General features: G+C 38.8%; 1 protein-coding gene across 2 annotated transcripts; it reads left to right on the forward strand.

Annotated features, from left to right (window-relative positions):
* Positions 1–1272: 1272 nt before the first annotated feature.
* Positions 1273–23022, forward strand: MRPS14 (mitochondrial ribosomal protein S14). Of its 2 annotated transcripts, XM_081493732.1 has the most exons (4): positions 1273–1327; positions 2108–2185; positions 16930–17088; positions 22204–23022. In XM_081493732.1, exons 1-4 carry the CDS (start codon positions 1283–1285, stop codon positions 22384–22386), a joined length of 465 nt encoding a protein of 154 aa, XP_081349858.1. In that variant the 5' UTR covers positions 1273–1282; the 3' UTR covers positions 22387–23022. The 2 variants fall into 2 exon arrangements, with proteins under 2 accessions (XP_081349858.1, XP_081349859.1); XM_081493733.1 differs by lacking the exon at positions 2108–2185.
* The last annotated feature ends 756 nt before the right edge of the window (positions 23023–23778 follow it).

Genomic DNA, 23778 nt, shown 5'->3' on the forward strand with positions numbered 1-23778 from the left:
TTTACAGCTAAGCCATCAGGAAAGTTTCACAGAAACGTGCCATTATGTATAATTTAAGCTTATAGGTAGCATCCCTTTAGTGATTAACTTGTAATAGGATACAAAGGTTCTTCCATATTACAATTGCAGAAGATAACCCTCAGCTGTGGGGAGAGAAAAGAAAGGTATCAAACGCGCTAGAATTAGGACTAGATGCCTGCTTGACACTGGTCCAGGAATTCTCTGATTCTACCCTAATTAGGAGCTCATGCTGGTCTTTCCTGCCAGCTGGCCTCAGTCAATCCCTCCCCAGATCATAAGACATGTTCCAAAAAACTTGAACCTCTAAAGAAAGGAGTCTGCATTCAGCTTCCCTTTACAGAAGACTCCTGTCCAATAATGTAGAGGTAAATGGCACACAGGGACATCAATTCATAAATCAACACATCTATTAATCTATTAGCTTTGCCAAGCTAACATATACTCCTTGATACTCATCTACGAGGACTGTAGGTGGGTGGCACTTGCCTTACTTGCTATACAAAGGAGCCCCACAAAAGGTTCATTCCAGACCCAAGGACTTCTGTTCTAAACATGAACTGCAAGTTCCTTGCACTACAGACTGTAAACAGCAGTTTTAACAAAATGGCAGTGCACCGCACTACCCAGCCCCGCCCCCCCCCCCGCTCCGGAAAAAAAAAAAAAGTTTTAAGCGCTTTTCACCTAATATACAATATACATATTTTTAAATATATATTTTTAAGTCCTAGACATATAAATGGAACTACAGCATTGCCATTATCAACATGATTATATGACCATTATAGCTGAGAGAAAAGAGAGATCTGCAAAATTTACACGAGGGGCGACAGAGGAAGAACTAGCCATAACTGTGGGCTTCTAGCAAGCAGCATCCTAAACTAATAATGGAGGATACAGGAGAAGCGGGTTGAGCGAGAATTTAGAGAAAGAGGCATTGGTGACAAGGAACAGGTAGGTAGGAAAGGGTGGAAGAAAAGGAGGTGAATGAGGACAAAGGTAATTTAAGAGGGTGTGTAAACCGCCCAAGAAGGCAGGAACAGGTGAAGAGCGTCACAGTCCACTATCAGCATCACAGCTCCGCTTCCAGATTATTTTGTCCAAATTCCGTTGAATACCGCGAGAACGCTAATCCAATTAACTATCCCCTCCTCCCCGAACGCTAAAGACCCGCCCCCTGCCGCCCAGGTCCCGCCCCTCGTATCCTCGCTGTCTGCGGCAGTGTTAATAAAGTTGCAGCGGTTTGACATTTGCGGTCGACAAGATGGCTGCCTCCATGCTCGGATCTCTGCTGCGGGTCGTCCGGCAGGTCTGGCCCGCGCCGTTATACCCTCCTCCCCTTATCCTCTGAACTTCCAAACCCACGGGTCCTCCACTGTTCTGCCACCAGGAGCGCCCAGTGCAGACCTGTTCCAGGGTTCTCTGTCTGTCCGCTTCCCTCCTCCGGCTTGATTCCGGGGAGGGCCGAGCTGCAAATGTAAATTGGGTTATTTGTAAACTTAGAGTTGACTGGCATTGAAAGCCTGCAGACTGACTCCAATTTATGAGTGTAGGTGGAGACAGAAGGTGTCTGAGGAATAAGGCACCCAAAACCTCCCAGTGTTAAAAGAGAGCCGAGCAAAGGAGACTTGAACAGAGCGAGGGAGGAGAGCGTGGTGGCCTGGAGGCACTCCAAGGGCAGGGAGTGGGGAACTCTGGTTAAAGTCAATTAAAAGAAGGGCTGAGAATTGCCTGTTGGGTTTGCGTGCCTGCCTGCTCAGTCGCTTCAGACTCTTTGCGACCCCATAGACTGTAGCCCGCAGTACTCCTCTGTCCATGGGATTCTCCAGGCAAGAATACTGGAGTGGGTTGCCATGCTCTTCTCCAGGAGATCTTCCCAACCCAGGGATCAAACTGGCATCTCTTGGGACTCCTTCATTGGCAGGCGGATCCTTTACAACTGCGGCACCTGGTAGCCCCTCTGTTGGGTTTAGCAGCGTGGAAATTGTTGGACCCTGCGTCATAGCAGTTTCGATGGTGTGGTGGGGGTGAAAGAATTAGAGACAAAATGGAAGGAAAGAGATACATTCTATCTTTCCTACAAACACAGACTGCAAACGTAGACGAACCTATGAAGACGTTTTGCTGCCAAGAGGAACAGAAAATTGGATCAATAGTTGAGGAGGAGGTGGGTTAAGAGTGGGTGTTTTGTGGTGTTTTTTATTTTTAACGTGACAGAAGTAAGTGCATGTTACTGTGTCAAAGGGAAAGATTCTGTAGGGGGGTGGGGAATAGATAGTGTAGGAGAGGGAAGAATTGCTGAAGCTGTAGTTTGTGTAGGCAAGAGGTGGTGAGTTTGCTGCTGCTGCTAAGTCGCTTCAGTCGTGTCCGACTCTGTGCGACCCCATAGACGGCAGCCCACCAGGCTCCGCCGTCCCTGGGATTCTCCAGGCAAGAATACTGGAGTGGGTTGCCATTGCCTTCTCCAGTGCATAAAAGTGAAAAGTGAAAGTGGTGAGTTTAGTGTTAGATTATTTGATCTTCAGAACATGAACAGTTAATCTGTAATGGCGTTGTCCAATAGAAGTAAAATACCAACCACATTTGTAACTTACAATTTTCTAGGAGCCACATTAAAAAAAGTAATAAGCAGATGAAATTAATTTTATTAAAGTATTTTAAATACGTTTATCAAAAAATATTGTATTTCAGCATTAATCTATAAATGTGATGTGTGAGATCTTACGTTCTTTTTTCATGCTAAATCTTCAAAATCAGGTTTGTATTTTACATCTTAGTTTGGATTCTAAATTTTCCACGATTAAGATGGAAAATGTAGTCCTACCAAAACTCAAACTTTTTAATGTTTCCTTGCTTAAGTTTAGATTTTTTTTTCATTAAAATTAAATAAAATTTAGAATTACATTCCTCTAGTTACTTTTCAAGGGCTCACTAGTCATGTGTGGTTAGTGGCTACTGTATTAGAGCAGATCTTTAATAGCAGGAGGGAATGTAGTGCATAGGATTGCAGATGCTTTTTAAAAAATTTATTTTGTTGAAGTAGAATTGATTTACAATGTTATGTTAATTTATGCTGTACAGCAAAGTGATTCAGTTGCACATATTTTTTCATATTCTTTTCCATTATGGTTTATTACAGGATATTGAATTCAGTTTCCTGTGCTATACAGTAGGACCTTGTTGTTTTTCCATTCTACATAATAATAGTTTTCATCTGCTAATCCCAAACGCCTTATCCAGCCCTTTCCCATGCCCCCTCCCCCTTGGCAACCACAAGTCTGTTCTATATATCTGATTATAGATGCTTTTGATTTCATAATTGAAGAGAAAGTGAAGTCATCAGCTAAACATGGGGATGTGGGAGCAGGTGTCAGGGATTTAAAGAAAGAAGAGATGGTGTAAAATAGTCAAGAGTAGATCAGAAGAATAGTGGCAAGAATTAGAGCCAAAAAGGTGAAGTGAAAGAGGGATCAGGGAGATGAGGGTGTATGAAAGACAATATTGTGTTTACAGACCATGGAATTCAGGTGGCGCAGACTGTAAAGAATCCGTCTGCATTGTGGGAGACCTGGGTTTGATCCCTGGGTTGGGAAGATCCCCGGGAGGAGGGGATGGCAACCCATTCCAGGATTCTTGCCTGGAGAATCCCCATGGACAGAGGAGCCTGGCGGGCAACAGTCCATGGGGTGGCAAAGAGTCAGACACGACTGAGCGACTAAGCACACAGCAGGAGATAGGAAATCAAAAGCTGAGAGACAGGTGAAAAGCTGGTAGGAGCAACGGATTAAAAGTTCCAGAGGGGCTGTTATTAGGGTGTTAGAAGAAACATGCTTTAAAGAAGTAAAGGGTATGAGATACACACAATTGGATGATAGAAAACTTTCACCTACTGGGAATAAAAGACCTCCAGCATGGAAGTAAATAGGAAAAGAGGAGTGGAGGACAAAATGACTGGAGGAAAAGAGTTCGAGGCATGGAGAGATCAGGGTATAATTTCACGTGTGTTGAGATCACCAGGAATTAAGACAGGAGGAGTGACAGCCAGGATTGACAGTGAAAAATGAAAGGGGATGGTGGGGGCTGTGGTAGATGACTGCAGTGGTGGAAGTATAACCCAGTGGCACAAGAGTCACAGCTTCCTTTCAGGAAGGAGGGACAGTCTGGAAGCTGCAGTAAAGAGCAAGGAAGCTTCCTCCCGGTTGTGGGAGAAAAAGAGCTATAGTGGACACTATCGAGCAAATATCTGGAGGAGTTGTTAAAAGAAGTTGAGGATTTGGAAGATATTGATGATGGTAGACCATGAGTTGAAGAAAGTCCAAAGGAATAGTTTTAAGATGAAGAGGGGTGAGAGGGGCAGGTTAGGATATGTACAGAACAGAATAGAAGCGATCTTAACAGGTAGAGCACTGCTATAAACTGGGAAGAAAACACAATATAATAGAAGTGTGGGCAAAGGACATAAACTGTTACAGAAGAAATTAATGTAAGAGACCGGTAAATGTTTATTTTAAAAGTGTATTGCCTTTATAGTCAGAAAAAAAAAAGTTGTCCAGAAAGAATGAAAAGTTCCTTGTTTTTTCTTAAATAGATAGAAACCTGTTAGGAGATGATAGAACACTGATTAGGGATAGTCTGGAAAAGAATTGAAGGGGAAAATATTTAATTTTGGTTTCTGATTCTCTGTTGCTTTCAGTTTCATCAGTAGCAGCAGACATTGCATTGCCCCTTCAGGTGAATTGTTTCTTTCAGGCAGAATGACCTCCTTGGACCTTACCACTCTATTCTTGTCCATTTCCTCATCTGGTTTGGAAAAACTTCACCTTCTCTCCCTTCCCCCGCTTCCTAACTGTATCAAAATTCTGTCAGTCCTTCAAAGCCTTGCCGGAGCCCTCTTTCCGTGACGCTTATTTCCAGCCACTGTGACCATGGCACTCATTTGACTCAGTCGTGAATGAAATTTCAATATCGATTTGACACATGCTGTCTTATTTCCAAAAGATGATTTTAGAGTTGTGTTTCCCCTTGAGACTTTGAAGCATTGAAGGCAGTTTATCTTTTGTTGATAGGTTGAAAAAAGGTTATCTTTCTAGTCTAGTAGTCTCATTTTCAGCTTTATATTCTGTATCATGCTGAACATGTATTTTTTCTAAAACAGCAGTTATAAGAGGCCACCATCATTTTCCATAGCTGTAATTTAATGAACATATAATATCTGCTCTGGTTTGGGAAAGACTTGAGTTTCTAATGGTCTATACTTGGTGTGTACTGTTAGAACCGTTGGCTATCACCATGTAAACATGTGACAGTGAGGAACCCTCTGTCTTGTTACTGGACAACTCACACTAAGAAATGAGTTTTGAGTGACAATTTCAAAGTACCCATTGACCCAGCAGTTCTGCTTCCAGGAATTTATCTTGCTGATATATACAAATATATATGAAATGATTTACATAAGACATTATTCATTGCAGCATTATTTATAATGATAACTGGTGAGGTATGGTCTAGTTGTCCACCAGTAGGTCACAGGATAATAAATCATGATGTGTCTGTGGGGAGGGAAAAAAGTTCTCAGCTGGGGCCCTTGTGTCAGTAGCAAGAGAAAAGCATACAAATTTGTAAGTTTTACCCAACACAGGAGTTTTCATAAGGAAAGAAGAACCAAAGGAGTTAAACCTAAGTGGGTTTTGTGCTAGGGTTAATGAAGCCTGGTAAGTCATGGGAAAATGTGGTAAGACTAAAGGCATGAGCTATGTGTAGGAAACTAAAGGAAATAGCGTGGCCTGTTATTCAGATTCTTCTCAGTGTTCCTCAGGCTTCAGAGATACGGATGCTTCTTTTATGCTCTGGGTATACAGAGGGACCCTCTCATGTGAGGGTCTTATGACCTGTTTCAAGGGAAGGTCAGAAAGTCCTTCTTGCACCTGCTGTTTCTCAGATTCCTTTTGCTTGACATAAACAGTATTCCAAAGGAGCCCTGTTTTGAGATAGTGTCTCCTGAACCTGGTCACTTCCATATAGTGGAATATTATACAACCTAAAACAATGTGGAAGCTTTTAAACATGGATATAGAAAGAGCTCTAAAATCTCTTGTTAAATGTGAAAAAAATGGGTAGGAGAAGAAACATGGGAGAGGGAGTGTGGACGTATGTTTTATAGGCAAAAATCTCTGGAAAGCTACAGCAGAGAAATTAGGAACTGGGTACCTCTGGGATGGGGGTATGGCCACTGGGCAGGTAAGGGATGAGGTGGGAGGATGAATCCACTTTGTGTCTTTATTGAACTGTAGTTGACTCACAGTATTGCTTTTATTTGGTGTTGTGTGTGTGTGTTCCTTCTCTTAATTCTTTCCATTTTAGGTTATTACAAGATGCTGAATATAGTTGCCTGTGCTATACTCTAAATTCTTATTGTTTATTTTATACATGCTAATGTGTCTATTTGGTGTTGTGTGTGTGTGTTCCTTCTCTTAATTCTTTCCATTTTAGGTTATTACAAGATGCTGAATATAGTTGCCTGTGCTATACTCTAAATTCTTATTGTTTATTTTATACATGCTAATGTGTATCTGTTAATCCCATACTCTCAATTTATCTCTTCTTCCCCCCTTCCACTCTGATGATCATGTTTGTTTTCTATATCTGTGAGTCCATTTCTATTTTGTAAATAAGTTCATTTGTATCATTTTTTTTAAATTCCATATATAAGTGATATCACGAGTCTTTGATTTGCTTCCCTTAATATGATAATCTCTAGATCCATCCATGTTGCTGCAAATGGCCTTACTGCATTTTTTATGGCTGCGTAATATTCCATTGTGTGTGTATATACCTCACATCTTTATTATTCATCTATGATGGACACTTAGGTTGCTTCCATATCTTGGATATTGTAAATAGTGCTGCTATAAACATTGTGGTACATGTATCTTTTTGAATTAGAGCTTTTTCCAGATACATGCCCAGGAGTGGAATTGCTGGATTATATGGTAACTCTTTCTAGTTTTAAGGAATGTTTTCTGTAGTGGCTGTACCAATTTGCATTCCCACCAACAAAGTAGGAGAGTTCCCCTTCCTCCACACCCTCTCCAACAATTGTTATTTGTAGACTTTTTGATAGTGGCCATTTTGACCTGTGTCAAGTGATACCTCACTGAAGTTTTGATTTTCATTTCTCTTGAGAATTAGCGATATTGAATATCTTTACATGTACCTGTTAGCCATCTGTATGTCTTCTTTGGAGAAATGTATATTTAGGTTTTCTGCTCATTTTTAATTAGATTAAAAATTTTTTTTATTGGAGTATAATTGATTGACAGTGTTGTGATAGTTTCTGCTGTGCAGCAAAGTGCATCAGTTATGCATATACATATATCTACTCTTTTTTAGGTTCTTTTCCCATATAGGTCCTTACAGAGTATTGAGTAGAGTTCCCTGTGCTATACAGTAGGTCTTTATTAATTATGTATTTTGTATATAGTAATGTGTATATGTCAATTCCAATCTTCCAATTTATCCCTTCCCTCCACCTCCACAAACCATAAGATTTCTTTCTACACCTGTGACTCTGTTTTGTAAATAAATTTATTCAATATTTTTAGATTCCACATATAAGTGATATTATAGGATATTTGTCTTTCTCTGTCTAACTTACTTCACTGAGTTTGACAACCTCTAGGTCCATCCATGTCTCTGCAGTTGGCATTATTTCATTCTTTTTTATGGCTGAGTAATATTACATTGTACATACATACGCATATATGTACCACAACTTCTTTATCCGTTCTTTGTTGATGGACATTTAAGTTGCTTCCATATCGTGGCTATTGTAAATAATGCTGCAGGAACATTGGGGTGCACGTATCTTTTTGAATTATGGTTTTCTTCAGGTATATGCCCTGGAGTGGAATTGCTGGATCGTATTGCTGGTAATTCTGTTTTTAGGTTTTTAAGGAAACTGCATGCTGTTCTCCATAGTGGCTGTACCAGTTTACATTCTGACCCAGCAGTATAGGAGGGTTCTTGTTTCTCCACATTCTCTCCAGCATTTACTATTTGTAGGCTTCTTGATGATGGCCATCCTGACTGGTATCAGGTGATAACTCATTGTAGTTTTGATCTGCATTTCTCTGAGAATTAATCATGTTGAGCTTCTTTTTGTGTGCTTTTTGGCCATCTGTATGTCTTTGGAGAAATGTATATTTAAATCTTTTGCCCATTTTTTAACTGGGTTGTTAGTTTTTATGTTAGTGAGCTGTGTGTGCTGTTTGTATATTTTGGAAATCAAGCCCTTGTCAGTAACATCATTTGTGAGTGCTTTCTCCCAGCCCGTGAGTTGTCTTTTCATTTTGTTTATAAGTTTCCTTTGTTGTGCAAAACTTTAAAAGTTTGACTTGGTCCCATTTGTTTAGTTTTGTTTTTATTTCCATTATTCTAGGAGAGGGGTCTAAAAACATATTGCTGCAATTTATGTCAAAGTCTGTTCTGCCTATATTTTCCTCTAGGAAAATGTAGCAGTGCACTTTTCCCAGGAACATTTCCTGGATAGATTGTCTTTTCTCCATTGTATATTATTTCTTTGTTTGTCGTAGATTAATTTACCAAAGTGCAGGGGTTTATTGCTGTACTTTCTGTCCTGTTCTGTTAATCTGTTTTTTGTGCCAGGACCATATTCTGTCGACTACTGTAGTTTTGCAGTATTGTCAGCAGCCAGGGAGCCTGATTTCCTCTATCTCCATTTTTGTTTCTCAAGATTACTTTGGCTATTCAGGGTCTTTTATAATTCCATACAAATTAAAAAAAAATTTGTTTTAGTTTGTGAAAAATACCACTCATAATTTGATAGGGGTTGCATTGAGTCTATAGATTGCCCTGGTTAATATTGGTAATTTTCACAATAAAATTGGTAATTTTCACAATAAAATTGGTAATTTTCACAATATTGATTCTTCCAATTCAAGAACATGGTATATTTTTCCATGTGTTGTGCCATCTTCAGTTTCTTCAAGGTCTTACAGTTTTTGGAGTATGGGTTTTTGCCTCTTTTGGTAGGTTTTATTGTTGTTTAGTTGCTAAGTTGTGTTCAACTCTTTTGAGACCCCATGGACTGTAGCCCATCAGGCCCCTCTGTCCATGGAATTTCCAAGGCAAGAATACTGGAGTGGGATGCCGTTTCCTCTCCAGAGGATCTTCCTGATGGTGGGATTGAACCCATGTCTCCTGCATTGGCAGGTAGGTTCTTTACCACTGAGCCACCAGGGAAGCCCTCGGTAGATTTGAAGTGCACTGAAAGTGGCTCAGTTGTGTCCGACTCTTTGCGACCCCATGAACTATACAGTCCATGGAATTCTCCAGGCCAGAATACTGGAGTGGGTAGCCTGTCCCTTCTCCAGGGCATCTTCCCAACCCAGGGATCAAACCCAGGTGTCTCGCATTGCAGGCAGAATCTTGACTATCTGAGCCTGGAGGGTGGTATTTTATTCTTTTTGATGCAATGATAAATGGGGTTGTTTTCTTAATTCTCTTTCAGATTTTTTTGTAGTTAGTATAGAGAAATGCAACAGATTTCTGTGTATTAATTTTCTATCCTGCAGCTTTATCAAGTTCATTGATGAGCCTTGGTAGCTTTCTAGTGGCATCTTTATGATTTTCTATGTATAGTATCATGTCATCTGTAAACAGTGGCAGTTTTACTTCCTTTCCGATTTGGATTCCTTTTTTTCTTTTCTGATTTGGCTAGGACTTCGAAAATTTTATTGACTGTTTCTGATCTTAGAGGAAATGTTTTCAGCTTTTCACCATTGAGTATGATGATGTTGGCTGTGGTTTTGTCATGTATGGCCTTTATTGTGTTGAAATGTGTTTTCTCTGTGCTCACTTTCTGGAGAATTTTTATCATAAATGGATGTTGAATTTCTTTTTCTTATTTAAAAATCATTTATTTTTAATTAGAGGATAATACTTTACAGTGTTCTGTTGGTTTCTGCCATTCATCAACATGAATCAGCCTTGGATACACATATGTCTCCTCCCTCCTGAGCCTGCCTCCCACTCGAGGTTGTCTCAGAGGACAGCTTGAGCTCCATGCATCATACAGCAAATTGCCACTGGCTGTCTGTTTTACATAAGGCAATATGTATGTTTTAACGCTACCCTCTAAATTTGTCCCACCTTCTCCTTCCCATGCTGTGTCTGCAAGTCTGTTCTCTGTGTTGCTTCTCTGTTGCTGCCTATAGACAGGGTCATCAGTACCATTTTTCTAGATTCCACATATGTATGTGTTAAAATACAGTGTTAATATTCTGACTTACTTCACTCTGTATAATAGGCCCTAGGTTCGTCCACCTCACTTAAACTGACTCAAATTCATTCCTTTTGTGGCTTGAGTAATATTCCGTTGTATATATGAACCACAGCTTCTTTATCCATTCATCTGTCGGTGGACATGTAGGTTGCTGCCATGTTCTGGTTATTGAAAGTAGTGCAGCAGTGAACATTGGGATACATGTGTCTTTTAGAATTGTGGTTTTCTCAGTGTATGTGCCCAATAGTGGGATTGCTGGGTCATGTGGTAGTTTAGTTTTTAAAGAAATCTCCATGTTGTTCTCCATAGTGGCTGTATTAATTTACATTCTGACCATCAGTGCAAGAGGGTTTCCTTTTCTCCACATCCTCTCCAGCACTTATTGTTCATAGATTTTTTGATGGTGGCCGTTCTGACCAGTGTGAGGTAATACCTCATTGTAGTTTGATTTGCATTTCTCTAATAATAAGCAATGTTGAGCATTTTTTTCATGTGTTTATTAGGTATCTGTATATCTTCTTGGAGAAATGTTTGTTTAGGTCTTCTGCCCGTTTTTTGATTGGGTTCTTTGTTTTTCTGATGTTGAGCTGCCTGAGCTGCTTGTATATTTTGGAGATTAATCCTTTGTCAACTGCTTCATTTGCAATTATTTTCTCCCATTCTGAGGGTTGTCTTTTCATCTTGTTTATGGTTTCCTTTGCTGTGCAAAAATTTTTAAGTTTAATTAGATCCTGTTTGTGTATTTTTGTTTTTATTTCCACTACTCTAGGAGATGGGTCATGGAGAATCTTGTTGTGATTTATGTCAAAGAGTATTCTGCCTATGTTTTCCTCTAGGAGGTTTGTAGTTTCTGGTCTTACATTTAGGTCTTTAATCTATTTTGAGTTTCTCTTTGTGTATAGTATTAAGAAGTGTTCTAATTTCATTCTTCTACATATAGCTGTCTAGTTTTCACAGCACCATTTATTGAAGAGATTATCTTTTATTCATTATATATTCTTGCCTTCTTTGTCAAAAGCAAGGTGCCCAAGCTGAATTCCAGAAAAATAAACGACCCAATCAAAAAATGGGCCAAAGAACTAAACAGACATTTCTCCAAAGAAGGCATACAGATATCTAACAAACACATGAAAAGATGCTCAACATCACTCATTATTAGAGAAATGCAAATCAAAACCACAATGAGGTACCATTTCACACCAGTCAGAACGGCTGCTATCCAAAAGTCTACAAGCAATAAATGCTGGAGAGGGTGTGGAGAAAAGGGAACCCTCTTACACTGTTGGTGGGAATGCAAACTAGTACAGCCACTATGGAGAACAGTGTGGAGATTCCTTAAAAAACTGGGAATAGAACTGCCATATGACCCAGCAGTCCCACTGCTGGGCATACACACTGAGGAAACCAGAATTGAAAGAGATGCGTGTACCCCAATGTTCATCGCAGCACTGTTTACAATAGCCAGGACATGGAAGCAACCTAGATGTCCATCAGCAGATGAATGGATAAGGAAGCTGTGGTACATATACACAATGGAATAGTATTCAGCCATTAAAAAGAATACATTTGAATCAATTCTATTGAGATGGATGAAACTGGAGCCCATTATACAGAGTGAAGTAAGCCAGAAAGAAAAACACCAATACAGTATACTAATGCATATATATGGAATTTGAAAGATGGTAACAATAACCCTATATGCGAGACAGAATAAGAGACACAGATGCATAGAACACTCTTATGGACTCTGAGGGAGAAGGTGAGGGTGGGACATTCTGAGAGAATAGCATTGAAACATATATATTATCATATGTGAAACAGAACACCATTCCATGTTCGATGCATGAGACAAATGCTCAGGGCTGGGGGAATGGGATGACCCAGAGGGATGGGATGGGGAGGGAAGTGGGAGGGGGGTTCAGGATGGGGAACACATGTAAACCCATGGCTGATTCATGTCAATGTACGGCAAAAACCACTACAATATTGTAAAGTAATTAGCCCCCAACTAAAATGAATAAATTTAAAAAAACAAAAAACAAGGTGCCCATAGGTACATGAGTTTATCTCTGGGCTTTTTATTTTGCTCAGTTAGACTATATTTCTGTTTTTATGCCAGTAGCATACTATCTTGATGACTGTAGCTTTGTAGTATAATCTGAAGTCAGGAAGGTTAATTCCTCTAACTCCATTCTTCTTTCTCATGATTGCTTTGAGTATTTGGCGTCTTCTGTGTTTCCATACAAATGGTGAAGTTTTTTGCTCTAGTTCTGTGAAAAATGCCATTGGTAATTTGATAGGAATTGCATTGAATCTGTAGATTGTTTTGGGTAGTATAGTCATTTTCACAATGTTTATTCTTCCAGTCTAGGAACATGGTATATCTCTCCATCTGTTTATCATCTTTGATTTCTTTCATCCGTATCTTATAGTTTTCTGAGTACAGGTCTTTGTCTCCTTAAATAGGTTTATTGCTAGATATTTTATTTTCCTATTGCAATGGTGAATGGGATTAATTCCTTAATTTCTCTTTCTGATTATTCATTGTTAGTGTATAGTAATGCAAGGGATTTCTGTGTATTGATTTTGCACCCTGAAACTTTACTAAAATTACTGATTAGCTCTAGTAATTTTCTGATAGTATCTTTAGAGTTTTCTATGTGTAGTATTGTGTTATCTGCAAACAGTGAAAGTTTTACTTCTTTTCCAGTCTGGATTCCTTTTATTTCTTTTTCTTCTCTGATTGCCATGGCCAGGATTTCCAAAACTGTGTTGAATAATAGTGGCAAGAGTGGGCACACTTGTCTTGTTCCTTATCTTAGAGGAAATACTTTGTTTTTCACCATTGAGAATAATGTTTGTTGTGGGTTTATCACATACGGCCTTTATTATGTTGAGTAGGTTCCTTCTGTGTCCATTTTCTGAAGAGTTTTTGTCATAAATGGGTGCTGAATTATGATTTTTATTTTTTAATTTGTTAATGTGGTGTATCATATTGATTGACTTGTGTATGTTGAAGAATCCTTGCATCCTTGGATAAACCCAACTTGATCTTATTGTATGATCCTTAATGTGTTGTTGGCTTCTGTTTGCTAGAATTTTGTTGAGAATTTTTGCATCCGTGTTCATCAGTGATATGGCCTGTGATTTTCTTTTTTTGTGATGTCTTTATCTGGTTTTGGTATCAGGGTGATGGTGGCCTCATAGAATAAGTTCAGAAATGTTCCTTCCTCTGCAATTTTTTGGAATAGTTCAGAAGGATTGGCGTTAACTCACCTCTGAACGTTTGGTAGAATTCTTCTGTGAAGCCATCTGTTCCTAGACTTTTCTTATTGGCAGTTTTTAAATAATTGGTTCTATTTCAGTACTAGTAATTTTCTGTTTCTTCCTGGTTCAGTCTTGGGAGATTGTACCTTTCAAAGAATTTGTCCATTTCAATTAGGTTACCCATTTTATTGGCATATTGTTGCTCATACTAGTCTATTATGATCCTTTGTATTTCTGTGGTGTCGGTTGTAACTTTTCCTTTTTCATTTATGATTTTACTGATTTTGGCTCTCTCCTTTTTTTTCTTGATGAGTCTCTCTGAAGATTTGTAAATTTTGTTTATCTTTAAAAAGAACCAAAATCTGCTTTTACTTTCATTGCTCTTTTCTAATGTTGTTTTAGTCTCTAATTCATTTGTGCCCTGGCTTCTATGATTTCTTCTACTAACTTTGGTTTTTATTTATTCTTCTTTCACTGGTTGCTTTAGGTGTAATGTTAGGTTGTTTATTTGAGATTTTCTTGTTTCCTGGGATAAACTTGTATCACTATTAACTTCCCTCTTAGGAGTGCTTTTGCTATATCTCATTTTCATTTGTCTCCAGATATTTTCTGATTTCTTCTTTGACTTCTTCAGTGATTCATTGATTGTCATTGTGTGTGTGTGTGTGTGTGTGTTTTCCTTTTACTTGATTTCTAGCTTCATAGCATCATGATAGGAAAAGATGCTTGATAAGATTTCAGTTTTCTCAAATTGACCAAAGTTTGCTTTGTGCCCCTGCATGGAATCTATCCAGGAGGCTGTTCCAAGTGCACTTGAGAAGAATGTGTATTCTGTTTTGGGGTTGAATGTTCCATAAATACCAAGTCTGATGTGTCATTTAAGGCCTGTGTTTCGTTACTGATTTTCTGTCTAGATGATCTATCCAGACAGAATAGATATTTGTGGGGTGTTATAAGTGGGGTGTTAAATCCCATTGATCAAAGTGGGGTGTTAATGTCCCTCACTATTATTTTGTTACTGTCAATTTCTCCTTTTATGTTTGTTAATATTTGGCTTATCTATTGAGGTGCTCCTATGTTGGGTCCATATATATTTACAGTTGTTATATATTCTTCTTGGATTGATCCCTTGATCATTATATAGTGTCCTTCTTTGTCTCTTTTAGCCATCTTTAAAAAGTATATTTTATCTGATGTGAGTATTGCTATTCCAACTTTTATTTGATTTCCACTTGCATGAAATGCCTTTTTCCATCCTGTCTCTTTCATTCTGTATTTCTTGAGAGGTGGGTCTCTCATCAACAGCATGTTTATGGGTCTTCTTTTTATATTCATTCAACCAATCTATGTCTTTAATCCGTTTACATTTATGGTAATTATCAATATGTATATTCTTACTGCCATTTTGTTTATTGCGTTGGATTTGTTTTTGTAGGTCTTTTTTCTCCCTTTACTCTTTTTCTCTTGTGATTTGATGACTATCTTTAGTGTTATATTTGGATTCCATTTTCTTTTTTGTATGTATATTATAGACTTCTGGTTTGCTGCAGTTACCATGAGGTTTTGTACTGTAGTGTGTATTTATATGTACTTGTTGTAAGTTGATCTTATTTTCTAATGCATTTTAGGTACTCTGCATTTGTACTCTCTTCCCCTCATGATTACTATTCTTTATTTTATATTTTATATCTACTTTTGTGTAACCCTTAACTGCTTGTTGTGGATACAAATGGTTTTACTACTTTTGTCTTTTAACCTCCCTACTAGCTTTGTGCATGGATGATTTCCTACATTTATTGTATGTTTACCTTTACCAGTGAGTGTTTCCATTCTGTAATTTTCTTGGTTCTAGTTGTGGCCTTTTCTTTTCTGCCTCGTGAAGTTTCTTCAGCAGTTGTTATAAAGCTGGTTTTGTAGTGCTGGATTTTCTTAGCTCTTGCTTGTCTGTAAAGCTTTTGATTTCTCCATCAAATCTGGATGAGACCCTTGCTGAGTAGAGTATTCTTGGTTGTAGGTTTTTCTCTTTCATCACTTTAAGTACATCATGCACATTCTTCTGGCCTGCAGTTTGTGTAGAAAAATCAGCTGGTAGTTTTATAGGAATTCCCTTATAAGTCATTTGTTGCTTTTCCCTTATTGCTTTTAATATTCTCTCTTTACCTTTAACTTTTGTCATTTTGATTACAATGTGTTGTGGTATATTTCCTTTGTGAATTAATCCTGTATGGGACTCTCTGTGCTTTTTGTACTTGGGTGACTGTTTCCCTTCCCAAATCACAGATGTTTTCAGCTATTGTTTCTTCAAATACTTTCTCAGACCCTTTCTCACTGAGATCCCTATAATGTGAATGTTAACATGCTTCCTGTTATCCCAAAGGTCCCTTAATCTGGCCTCAATTCTTTTCATTCTTTTTTCTGTTACATGGCAGTGATTTCCACTCCTGTGTCTTCCAGCGTACTGATCCATTCTTCTGAATCATTGAATCCACTACTGATTCCTTCTATAGTATCCTTCATTTCAGTTATTGCATTCTTTCATTCTGTTTCATTGTTCTTTATATTTTCTAATTCTTTTTTGAAAGCTTATAATTTCTTGCTCTCTGCATCTGTGCTCCTGCTGAGTCCTTTGACCATCTTTACGATCATTACTCTGAACTGTTTCTTGGGTAGATTGCCTACCTCCACATCACTTAGTTGTTCTTATGAAGTTTTATCTTGTTCCTTTGTCTCAAATATATTCCTCTGTCACCTCATTTTATCCCAAGTGCTGTTTGTATTTTATGTATGTGGTAGATTGGTTACGTTTCTCGACTTTGGAGAAGTGTTCCTCTGTAGGAGACATCTTTTGCATCCCAGCAGTGCTCACCCCAGAGAAGGCAATGGCACCCCACTCCAGTACTCTTGCCTGTAAACTCCCATGGACGGAGGAGCCTGGTAGGCTGCAGTCCATGGGGTCGCGAAGAGTCAGACACGACTGAGCGACTTCACTTTCACTTTTCACTTTCATGCATTGGAGAAGGAAATGGCAACCCACTCCAGTATTCTTGCCTGGAGAATCCCAGGGACAGTGGAGCCTGGTGGGCGGCCGTCTATGTGGTCGCACAGAGTTGGACACGACTGAAGCGACTTAGCAGCAGCAGTGCTCACCCACCGAGGGCCAGGGGCCAGGTAGTCCCAGGGTAGTGTCTGGCCTGAATTTGCAGATTATTCTGTGGGTTGCAGAACAGTAGTTTTCTTTCTTTGAGGGGCTGGTGCCTGTCCCCTGGTGGGTGGAGTTGGGTTTTGATCCTCTGGCAGACCCTGGGTCTGACTCTCCTTCACTTATTCCTTGTCTCTTTTAGGTGGTTCCTTCATCAGCTTCAGGCCAATCTCGAAGTTACTATGTCGATTGGAGAATGTTGCGTGATGTCAAGAGAAGAAAAATGGCCTATGAGTATGCAGATGAGAGGCTACGGATCAATTCTCTCAGGAAGAATACTATTCTTCCAAAAAACCTTCAGGTTAGCTAATTAATATGAGTATCTGCCAGGAAATCGTTAACTCAAATCACTTTATACTTTTTGTTGTAACTTAGTATACTTTGTGGAGACTGGAATCTAGTTTTCTTGGTCAACATAAACAAATACCATTGAAACTTTTGATCAGTTTCAAATGAAAAAATTATTCATTCTTAACTAGCCTTTCAGCCATTTCATTAGGTGATACTTAGAAAGTACTGAGGCATGGTGCCCACACAGAAATTGGATAGTTATTTTGGCCTATGATGTCTCTCCAGTTCATCCCAGTCTTTCAGCGTGCCCAGCACATGACCTACACTATCCCTTATCCAAGGCCATCCCTAAGCCTGCTTCTGAATTCTTTACCCATGAGGTGGGCTTCCATATAGGTTTGACTTCTTGTCATACTCTTTAACTTGAAAAAGAGAATGTCAGCTCAGGCTTCCTGAAGCATAAGTCCTGTACCTAACTGTTAGCATAAAATACCTGCATTCAAGAGTCTTATCAGAGACTGTAACTCATACTCAAGGCCATTAAACTTATCAAAAGCTCAGAGTAAAAATTATTTCATTCATATAAATTTGGAGAATAATATACAGGCTCTTCATTATCATGGATTCTTTTCAAATCTTATCTAAATTCAGCCAGATAAGCAGAAAATGGAGTGCCTTGGACCACTCTGTTACAGCTTTTATTGTAATGGCGTTAAGCTACTTGCCTATATTTAGGGAGTAATAAGAGTTGGCTCCTGAGAAACAAAGCTTAAGATGTTAGGGAGGACAAATTTATGAAGACCTCCATGAAGTCTCTGGTTTGAGGACCATCAGTAGCTGTGCAGAGCCTCTGTGAGTCCTGGGAACTTACATGGCTCTTTGTTGCCTGCCAACTAGCTTACAAGGCGCATTTCTGTCCCAGTGCTAATGAATTTACAGGCTCTCACAGAATGCTCTTCTGTTTCATTTTCCCTTTGCCTAGTTTCCTTATTAGTACACTGCCTTAAATCTTTATGTTCATACACATGTAAACAATTTGTAGCTGTTCTTCATGTTCTGTCTCCATAAAACTTTACTTCACTCTACTAGCCCAATCATTTCTCCTGTTCAGTTCCTTTTGTAGCTCTTATTATTTACCATTCGTTGACTTAATCATGTTTCATATAATTTTATCATTATTTCTTTTCTTTTTTTAAGTGTATCACTTCATTTATTTTGGTCTTTGATTTTTCTCCATCAGTGTTTTGTAATTTTTAGCACACAGATTTGTCAGTATTTCTTAATAGCAACATATGTGTCAGCTTTTGGAAGTCAGGAACTACTCTTAATGCTTACTAATTAATATAAACTTGTGCTTAGTCACTCAGTTGTGTCCAGCTCTTTGTGACCCCATGGACTGCAGTCCACCAGGCTCCTCTGCCCATGGGGATTCTCCAGGCAAGAATACTGGAGTGGGTTGCCATGCCCTTCTCCAGGGGATCTTCCCCACCTATGCATCAAACCCAGGTCTCGCACATTGCAGGTGGATTCTTTACCTGGTCTGAGCTACCAGGGAAGCCCAATATAAACTTAGTGGCTTTCATATACATTTTCTCATTTATGTGTTTTTAATATGTTAGAGTAATTATTTTGCTTCCATCATAGTCTAGTAAGGGTGTGTCCCACACAAACACATGCACAATAATACACATACTTTTAAGCACATACATAAGAATAAATCTGTCCTGACAAAACCTTAGTGCTAGCTACTGCGGTAATCTCTGTTTTCCCCCCAAACCATTTTTGTCCTTAGCATATTTATTTCCTTATATTGCAAATGATGTTTTAGAAATGTAAATCTCACCTGGTCACTGGTCTTTGCGTCTCCAGCAGTCAGAACCTTTACTGTAGATGTCCAGGCTCCATACGCTCCTATCCTTCCTCCTCTTCATCTTCATGTCAAACATTTCCTTCTACTTGGTCTTCAGAGGTGACACTTGCATGATTCAAAAATGTTATGGGAAATAACCTAATCCCTCAAGGGACTAGAAAAACACAGATAAGCCCCAAATTAGCAGAATTCAAGATTGGAAAAGAAATAAATGAAAATAGAAACCAGAAAAACAGCAAAGATAGGTGAAACTAAGAACTGATTTTTTTGAAAAGATAAAACTGATGAGCGTTTAGCTAGACTAACTTAGTAAAAAACAGAAGATTCAAATAAAATCAGAAACAAAAGAGGAAATTTTACAGCTGATACTAAAGAAATACAGAGACTCATAACAGATTGATAAGAATAATCGTAGGCCAACAAATTGGCTAACCTAGAAGAAATGGATAAATTCCTAGAAACATAAAACCTATCAAGACCGAATTATGAATAAATAGAAAATCTGAAGTGACCAATGATGAGTAAGGAGATTGAATCAGTAATCAGAAAAAAGTGCAGGACCATATGCCTTCATGGATAAATTCTACCAGTCATTTAAAGAGGAACTAGTGGCAATTCTTCTCAAACTCTTCCAAAAAATTGAGTAAGAGGGAAACACTCCCAAAGTCATTTTATGGGCCCAGCATTGCGCTGATGGCAAAGCCAGATAAGGGCACCACAAAGAAAGAAAACTACAGCTCAGTATCTCTAATGAATAGAGATGGAAAAATTCCCCATAAAATGCTAGCAAACCAAATTCAATAGCACATTAAAAGAAACATTTACCATAATCAAGATGCAAATAAGTAAGAAGATATTCCATGTTCATAGAGTGGAAGAATTAATATTTTTAAAATGCCCATACTACACAAAGCCATCTATAGATTCTGTGCAATTCTTATCAAAATTCCAATAGCATTTTTTTTCACAGAAATAGAAAAAATAATCCTAAAATTTGTATGGAACTACGAAAGACCGTCAAAGAGTCAAAGCAATCCTGAGAAAGAAGAACAAAGTTGGAGGCATCACATTTCCTGATTTACAAAGCTATAATATTCAGAACAGTATGGTGGTGGCATAAAAACAGACACATATACCAGTGGAACAGAATTGAGAACCTGGAAATAAATCCACAGATAAGTGGTCAACAAGTATTTGACAAGGGAGCCAAAATACTCAGGGGCTGTTGTGGATAGCGTCTCCGTGAGTGGTGTTGGAGAAACTGGATACTCACATGCAGAAGAGTAGACTTGGTCCCATATCTTAACACCACTCACAGAAACTCAAAATGGGTTAGACTTAAAAGACAGAAGTGAAAGTGTGAAACTGCTGGAAGAAAACAAGGGGGAAAAGTTCCTTGACATTGATCTTTGCAGTGATTTTTTTTAGTTGTGACACCAAAGGTACAAGCGACAAAGAAAAGCAAGTGGATTACATCACACTGAAAGCAACAACATGAAAAAGGCAGCCTACAAAATGGGAGAAAATATTTGCAAGCCATGTACCTGATAAGAGATTAATATCCCCCAGATATAAGGAAGTCATACAACTCAATAGCACCCCCCCAAAAAATGATTAAAAAATAGCAGAGAACCTGAATAGACATTTTTCCAAAAGAAAAGTACAAATGACCAACAGGTACATGAAAAGATGCTCAACTAATCAGGGAAATGCAAACAAAAACTACAAAGATCTATCACCTCCCACCTATCAGAATGGCTACTATCCAAAAGATGGGATAACTTGGTGAAGATGTGGAGAAGAGAACCCTGTGCACTGCTGGTGGGAGTTTAAATTGGTACAACCACTGTGGAAAATAGTTTGGAGGCTCTTCAAAATATTAAAGATTAGAACTACCATGTATGATCCAGCAGTTCCATTTCTGAGTATAAATCTGCAGGAAATGAAATCACTAGATAGAGATGAAGTGCTAGCTGCATCCCCATGTTCACTCCAGTATTATTCACAGTAGCCAGGGCATGGAAACAACCTGGCTATCAGCACATGAATGTGCCACTCCGAGAACGTGATTTGCACACACACAGAGACACAGAGTGTGGTATGTGTGCTTAGTCATGTTGACTTTGTGGCCCCACGGACTGCAGCCCACCAGGCTCCTCTGTCCGTGTGGATTCTCCAGCAAGAATACTGGAGCGGTTTGCCATGCCCTCTAGGGGATCTTCCCTACCCAGGTATCGAACCCGGGTCTCCCACATGGCAGGCAGATTCTTTACCAACTGAGCCACCTGGGAAGCCCAGAGTATGATACTATTTAGCCATTAAAAACAGAAATCTTTCCCTTTGCAGTAACATAGATGAACCTTGAGGGCATTATGCTAAGTGAAGTAAGTCAGAAAGACAAATACTGTATGATCTCACTTACATTTAGAGTCTGAAAAACCAAATTCATAGAAACAGTAGAATGATGGTTACCAGAGCCTGGGGATTAGGGGAAATGGGGAGGTGTTGGCCAAAGGGCACAAACTTCAGTTATCAGGTGAGTAAGTTCTGGGGTTGAATAAGTATAGCATGTTGACTGTAGTTAGCAGTACTGTATTACATATTTGAAAGTTGCTTAAAGAGTAAATCTTCAGTGTTCTCTCACACACACAAGGTAATTATGTGAGGTGATGGAGATGTTAACCTTATTGTGGTAATTATTTTTCACAGTATATACATGTATCAAGACATCACATTGTACATCTTACACTTAACATCTTAAACAGTGTTATATATCGATTTTCTTAGTGAAGCTGGGAAAATCATTTGGGGAGACAAAAGAAATGCATTCATGTATTTTCCAAAAGAGAAATGAGAATGTTAGCCAGGAGGTCAGTGACCAAAAGGAGTGGGAGGGAAGGCTTGGGTACTGATACTGTTTCTTAGTCTGGTTGCTGGTTACACAGCTGTTTTCTGTTGGTGAAAGCTTTTTGAGCTTTACACTTAACCGTTTGTGGGTTCTTGGTTATGTTTGTTAGGTTTCAATTTAATTTTGAAAAATTACATTGTGAGTATGTCAAACAGTTCTGTCACTTTTCTTTCTGGCCTGTTTGTTTCTACTCAGTAAAATTCATCATGGTATCCAGGGTTCTTTTGCCACACTTGGCTGCATTAATGAATCTAGCCTTTTGTGTTCTCTTCCTCTGAGCATTGGCTCATCATCTAGAATAAATAAATGCATGTGATCTGTGTAAATAATGTTGTGACTTCCCTTAGGAGATGGCTGATGAAGAAATTGCTGCCCTTCCCCGGGATAGCTGCCCTGTTAGAATCAGAAATCGATGTGTTATGACGTCCCGTCCACGAGGCGTAAAGCGGCGCTGGAGGCTCAGCCGTATTGTCTTCCGTCACTTAGCTGATCATGGGCAACTGTCTGGGATCCAGCGAGCAATATGGTGATCAGAACCTACTGACCTTGCAGGAAAACCATGTAGGCAAGAAGAGACTTTTCTAATAGATAAAAACCTGATTTTTATTTGGGTGTTCTGTCAGTGAATAATATTTTTCTAAACATATAGTTCCCAAGCATAGTGCAACGAGTAATTAAAAAAAAAGAAGTTTGTGAAAATATGTTCTGTATGGTTGTCTTTTCCTTCAAGTTTAATCTTTTAGCAACATGTAAGTGTTCTTGTATTTTTTTAAAGAGCATTACTTCATCCAGCAGTATTATCTTATTGTTCCTCCAGCTTGTTGACATGTAGCTCATGTGTGGCAATTTTTAATCCTGGGCTGGCTACCCAGATCTGCGCAGCTCACTTAATTTTTAGTTGATTGTGAAGACAGACTGTACATTGGATGGTAAAGGTGATGTTCTGGATTATCTAACTAATGCTTAACCTCTTTGTGTGATGGCTGAACCAAAAAAGAATTACTATTTGTTTTCTTGCTCCATCTTCAAGAGCCCTTAGAACAAAATGTGTCTCTTTAAGGCCTGAAAACCTATCCCAGGAGGAAAAGTCCTGCTGGAATGGTATGTATTTGCTGTATTCGTATTTATTTCATCTGTAACAGAAATGAATAAAGGGAGAAAAAGTTGTCTTGTGCAGTAACTTGATGATGTCATCAGCCCAGTGATAAAATATCCATGGGGTAGTACGGAAGCACCTACCTAACATCCGTCTAGAAGATGTTCCTGGAGCTGACACCTGAACTCAAATCAGAAGGCAAGGGATGAGATTGTCTGCAAAGAAAACAGTGAAAGCAAAGGCATCAAACAGTGAAACTGCGGTCACTTCAACGTATCAGAATTAAGAAACACACAACAAAGGCTGTATCAAGGAAGACATCACCTGTGAAGGAGCTAAGACTTAAATAACAGCTGTCAGAGAGTTTTAAGCAAAGGAATGACATGATAGTTTGCCCTACATATAAATAATAGCTGTGTGGTGGATGGCCGTGAAAGGAAAAGACTACAGGCAAGATAAACAGCTAGGAGGATATCTTAATTGTTCAGGATGACAAGGGCCTGAACTAAGGTAGTAGTATGAGCAAAGTAGAAAAGGGGACAGCTTTTTTATTTGGCTGCACCCTCTTCCAGTAACAAGAGAAGACTTTACACATGGTATCACCAGATGGTCAATACCAAAATCAGATTGATTATATTTTTGCAGCCAAAGATGTAGAAGTTCTATACAGTCAACAAAAACAAGACTGGGAACTGACTGTGGCTCAGATCATGAACTCCTTATTGCCAAATTCAGACTTAAATTGAAGAAAGTAGTGGAGATCACTAGACCATTCAGGTAAGACCTAAATCAAATCCCTTACAATTATACAGTGGAAGTGACAAAT

The sequence above is a fragment of the Giraffa tippelskirchi genome, chromosome 5 (assembly GCF_054371585.1).
Source record: "Giraffa tippelskirchi isolate mGirTip1 chromosome 5, T2T-mGirTip1v1.2.pri, whole genome shotgun sequence".
Lineage (NCBI taxonomy): Eukaryota > Metazoa > Chordata > Mammalia > Artiodactyla > Giraffidae > Giraffa > Giraffa tippelskirchi.